This window comes from Temnothorax nylanderi, unplaced genomic scaffold (genome assembly GCF_030848795.1).
Source record: "Temnothorax nylanderi isolate EJ_2023f unplaced genomic scaffold, tnyl_v1.0 TNYL_tig0468_pilon, whole genome shotgun sequence".
Taxonomy (NCBI): Eukaryota; Metazoa; Arthropoda; class Insecta; order Hymenoptera; family Formicidae; genus Temnothorax; species Temnothorax nylanderi.
The window spans coordinates 82067-84511 of record NW_027249530.1 but is presented as its reverse complement, the minus strand read 5'-3'; the positions used below and the strand labels follow the sequence as shown (position 1 = coordinate 84511).

Here is a 2445-nt window from a genome sequence, read left to right as displayed (position 1 = left end):
TAAATAAAACTGTTCTATTTAGAGCCTGTTCACACGAAGCGTTTCTGCTGCGCGATTGCTGCCGCGCGCCCGCGCACTGTCGCGAGGCGAGGTGCAATAACGCGCGTATACGCGCGTACGTGAAAAAGCGAGTAGAGGAAAGACGAGTGTCCTATAAATCTAAAACGCCGCAAAGCGTATCGTAGACGCTCGTCGTCGCGCGTACGCCTTTCCGCGTATGCGAGTATACGATTGCTGCAATATCGCGCGGCAATCGCGCGGTAAAAACGCTTCGCGTGAACAGGCTCTTCACTTACCGTTAAAAGTTACGTGAATTTTCTTAGTCTGACCTGAAACAAGAATAAATTATATTAAATTTATTTTTACTGTAATGAAAATCGAGAAAAAATATACTTTATATGCTATGAAACGAATCAATATGAAATGTAAGTTGTGCAATATAATGATTATAAGAGCTTACGAATTTTCATTAGTACGGAAACTGACCATTGCTCATAAAAATTGCTTGACTTTATTATGCCAGTAATACCGGAAGAAAATGCGAGCACCAGTAATGACTTCTCTGCCGATGTCCCGAAGGGATAAAGTTGGGTCAACATGCGTACTGAAATTGTACAATGTACGCTGTTTACATACGCGATCATGAAGGTCGAAAACGGCGAACATTGTCCAGTAGCACAAAAAAGTGTTACACTTGACATCGACGGAATATTAAAATATTTTGTTTATGGTCGTCACGTTTATCTACAAGATAAGAATCTCGAACGTGTTCTAAAGAAAAAAGAAATGCTTAAGGACATACTAGAAAAATTCAAAGGAATGAACGTCTGCAGTGGCCTAGGTGACATTAGTATCCATTTTGTAGTAGTCAATGGGGCATATCAAGATAACATCGACAAGTGGAGAAGTAAAGGCTGTTCTCTACTCTCGAAGAAGAAAAGATGCGATTCCTGTATGAAGTGGAGGAAATGCATATTGCAACAGAGGGCACGGCTGAAGATTCGTCCGACGATGAATCGGATTCGTAACATTTCAAACCCCATTGATCGACGTAAAGTATTAGCGATGCGGATGAAAATCAGACGTGAAAGGCGTCAGAAACTTCGAGCTAAGGATCGCGTGAAAGATCTCATTACGTGTATGAAAGCACAAGAAGCACAAATGGCAAGCATGCAAGATACGGCTGTGGATAAAAAATTAGCTGAGTTAGACAACATCTCAAAGTCTCAAAAATTAGTAGTTCAGGAAATCATCGCCGCGGCAAAGAAAAAGGACGCCAAAGGTCGACGTTACTCCGATGAATGGATTATGTTGTGCATGCTTATGAACATCCGATCTCCAAGAGATTACGAATTTTTGCGCAAAAACAATATTCTACCACTTCCGTGCACAAGGACAATACGCAGTTATTTTTCTTTAATTAACGCAAAGTGTGGCTTCGATGAAGAATTTGCGAAACTCCTCGAGAAACATTTTGCATCGAAAACTCCACTGCAGCGTCACGGGGTTTTACTGCTCGATGAAATAAACCTCAGGAAGTCTGTAGCAGTTTGTTCCAGAAATTTAACTTACCTGGGCTTAACCGACTTTGGTGATGATGGGCAACAATCCACAGACATAAACGAGCAGGCAACACACGGTCTTGTCCTCATGTTCCAGCCACTTGCTGATGTATATACACAGCCAATCGCAGTGTTTGCTTCTAAAAATCCCGTAAAAGGAGAAGAACTCGCGAAAATTGTCGTTAAAGCTATTCCCTATTTGGAACAATGCGGAGCGATAATCCACGGAGTTATTGCCGACGGTGCTGCAACAAACGCGAAAATGTGGTCGCTTTTGGGTGTCAGAGGGACGATAGAAAATACCAAAACGTGGTTCACTCACCCTTTGGACGACAATCGGAAAGTATTCGTTTTTTCCGATATCTGCCACGTCATCAAGAACATCCGAAACCGGTTGTACAACAAGAGAAAATTGCGGGTAAGTTGTAAGATGATAATCTGTAGTCTTATGCTTACTAGCGACAATAATGAGAAAGATATTAAAGGGCATCTGCATATATACCTTCCTACAAAATAAAATAACAAGTTGAGAAAATAATTGCAATAAAAAAAATATAACTACAATAAAAAAAATTGAAAGGTAACGTGTCAAAAAAACAAAAGTTTAATTGATATATACTTTTCCTAAAATCTTAAGGAACCTGGGCAGTAATCACGTAACTTTTCCTGTAGGACAGAAACGTAAAAAGTAAAAAGTTTCATATAACTATCTCTTTCTATTAGTGTCGAATAGAAAGAGATAATCACATGAAATTTTTCACTTTTCACGTTTCTACTCTAGAGATAAAGTTACATGATAGCTATAAAAAAATTACATAGAAATACATACATACCTTAGTTGGAATCCTGGAGACACCTGAAAAAGAAAATGTAATTAAAAATG

The 2445-nt window shown here is 39.4% G+C and overlaps 1 protein-coding gene across 1 annotated transcript; it reads left to right on the top strand.

The window, feature by feature from the left end:
• Positions 1 to 552: 552 nt before the first annotated feature.
• On the top strand, positions 553 to 2087 carry LOC139783090 (uncharacterized). Its single transcript, XM_071722217.1, has one exon. It carries the CDS (start codon positions 598 to 600, stop codon positions 2077 to 2079), a length of 1482 nt encoding a protein of 493 aa, XP_071578318.1. The 5' UTR covers positions 553 to 597; the 3' UTR covers positions 2080 to 2087.
• The last annotated feature ends 358 nt before the right edge of the window (positions 2088 to 2445 follow it).

Coding starts and splice junctions, on each gene's coding strand:
- LOC139783090 (XM_071722217.1), top strand. CDS start 598: ATGCGTACTGAAATTGTACAATGTACGCTGTTTACATACGCGATCATG.